Source organism: Hordeum vulgare, chromosome 3H, assembly GCF_904849725.1.
Source record: "Hordeum vulgare subsp. vulgare chromosome 3H, MorexV3_pseudomolecules_assembly, whole genome shotgun sequence".
Lineage (NCBI taxonomy): Eukaryota > Viridiplantae > Streptophyta > Magnoliopsida > Poales > Poaceae > Hordeum > Hordeum vulgare.
The window spans coordinates 382,765,193-382,766,720 of record NC_058520.1 but is presented as its reverse complement, the minus strand read 5'-3'; the positions used below and the strand labels follow the sequence as shown (position 1 = coordinate 382,766,720).

The window sequence follows — 1,528 nt, the reverse complement described above, 5'->3', positions numbered from 1 at the left end:
CTAGTCGTTCATAGCATCACTATCCAAATTAATTGCCGCACCTCTAATACAACTTTTGCGACAATTAATCTAGATCGGTGTGAGTATCTTTTTTTTTAGAAGACTCACTCATCTATCATGTCCACAATGCCCCGCCCCTGGTTAGTTGGAAAGTTTGGCCCAATTCAAAGATAAAGCTAGCCCAATAGCATTTGAGGACCCATGAGAGGTCTCCCAGAGAGATACTAACACGAGACGACTGGCCCACTAAGCAGCCAATATTAACCGGAAACAACGCACCAGATCAAACGACCGAGAGATCAACACATCCCCAAAGGGCACAGCTCTAGGGTTTTCGTCCAGCGAATCGAAGAATCAAGAGGAGTCGCCATGGCGTCGCGGCCGTCGCTGAAGCCGAAGCCAAAGGGCAAGGGTGGGAAGAGGGGCTCGTCCGCGGCCGAGGACGAGCAGTCCACCGCGGCGGTGGCGGTGCGGCTCGCGAAGGAGTGGAGCACGTGGACGATGAAGACGGCGAAGGTGGTGGCGCACTGGGGCTTCATCCCGCTCATCATCGTCGTCGGCATGACTAAGGGAGACGAGCCCAAACCTAGCTTGCTCCAGCTTCTGTCCCCCGTCTGATCCAATTCCTGGCGAGCCCGACTGGATCGATCCATCTCCTTTTAGTAACTAAAGTTTTTTATGTTTGTTGGATCTTGGTGGTTGAGTTCTGGATCCATGGGTGGTGATCTTTTATCTGCGTCTAATAATGTCATGCGGTCGGATCGATCCTGGATTGGATCGGATCTTGTTAGATACCTGAGATGCTACGGATCTGTTTTTAATATGTTATATGGTATGTTTAACTTTCAGTGTAGTTGTCTGAGTTGTATTTTTCTGCCTGATGCGTGTGTATTACTTTGATTGATTATTAAAAGTAAGCAATACTAATTATAGCTGTGTTGCGTAATTTGGGTTGTCTTGGTGACTAACTGCTCATTCATTCGGCCTACATGCTAGCAGAAGCTTTGCTGCTTCAGCAGCCTAGATGGATTATTATTTTTTTAGTGTAGCCTAGATGGATTTATGGAACATCAAAATACATGCCAGTTGATTGAGGCCGTGGCTAATGTTGTTGCTGGACACAATTTATACCTGATATAACCATCGTCATTCATTTGCCCTGTGACACGTGTGGCACGAAGCACGTCACTAAGCTTGTCATCTGAACAGAAAGCGGCTTGTCATCTGAACAGAAAGTTGTCATGCTTGACAACTAAAGTTCATCTTTACATCACTAAACTTATGACCTAAAATGTTCAGGGTTGCCATGTGTATGTGTTCATGTCACACATCTGGCTTTTTTCCTAGCAGTATTAGTTACTTCGCGAGATTAAATGGTTGCGGTTTTAAATGAAAAAATGCTTCTTATGAAAAAAAAACTGCCATGTTACTCTGAAGTTGTCATCCCCTCGCACAAAACTGCCAAATCGTTCAAAATGTGACCATCCATGTTCAACGGCTAAGACTATTCATAGTGAGAGTTAACATA

General features: G+C 45.3%; 1 protein-coding gene across 1 annotated transcript; it reads left to right on the top strand.

The window, feature by feature from the left end:
* The first annotated feature begins 273 nt into the window (after positions 1-273).
* On the top strand, positions 274-946 carry LOC123443921 (mitochondrial import receptor subunit TOM7-1-like). The gene has a single exon (XM_045120486.1). It carries the CDS (start codon positions 370-372, stop codon positions 616-618), a length of 249 nt encoding a protein of 82 aa, XP_044976421.1. The 5' UTR covers positions 274-369; the 3' UTR covers positions 619-946.
* The last annotated feature ends 582 nt before the right edge of the window (positions 947-1,528 follow it).

Bases quoted from the DNA above. Each gene is read 5' to 3' on its own strand.
- LOC123443921 (XM_045120486.1), top strand. From the start codon at position 370: ATGGCGTCGCGGCCGTCGCTGAAGCCGAAGCCAAAGGGCAAGGGTGGG.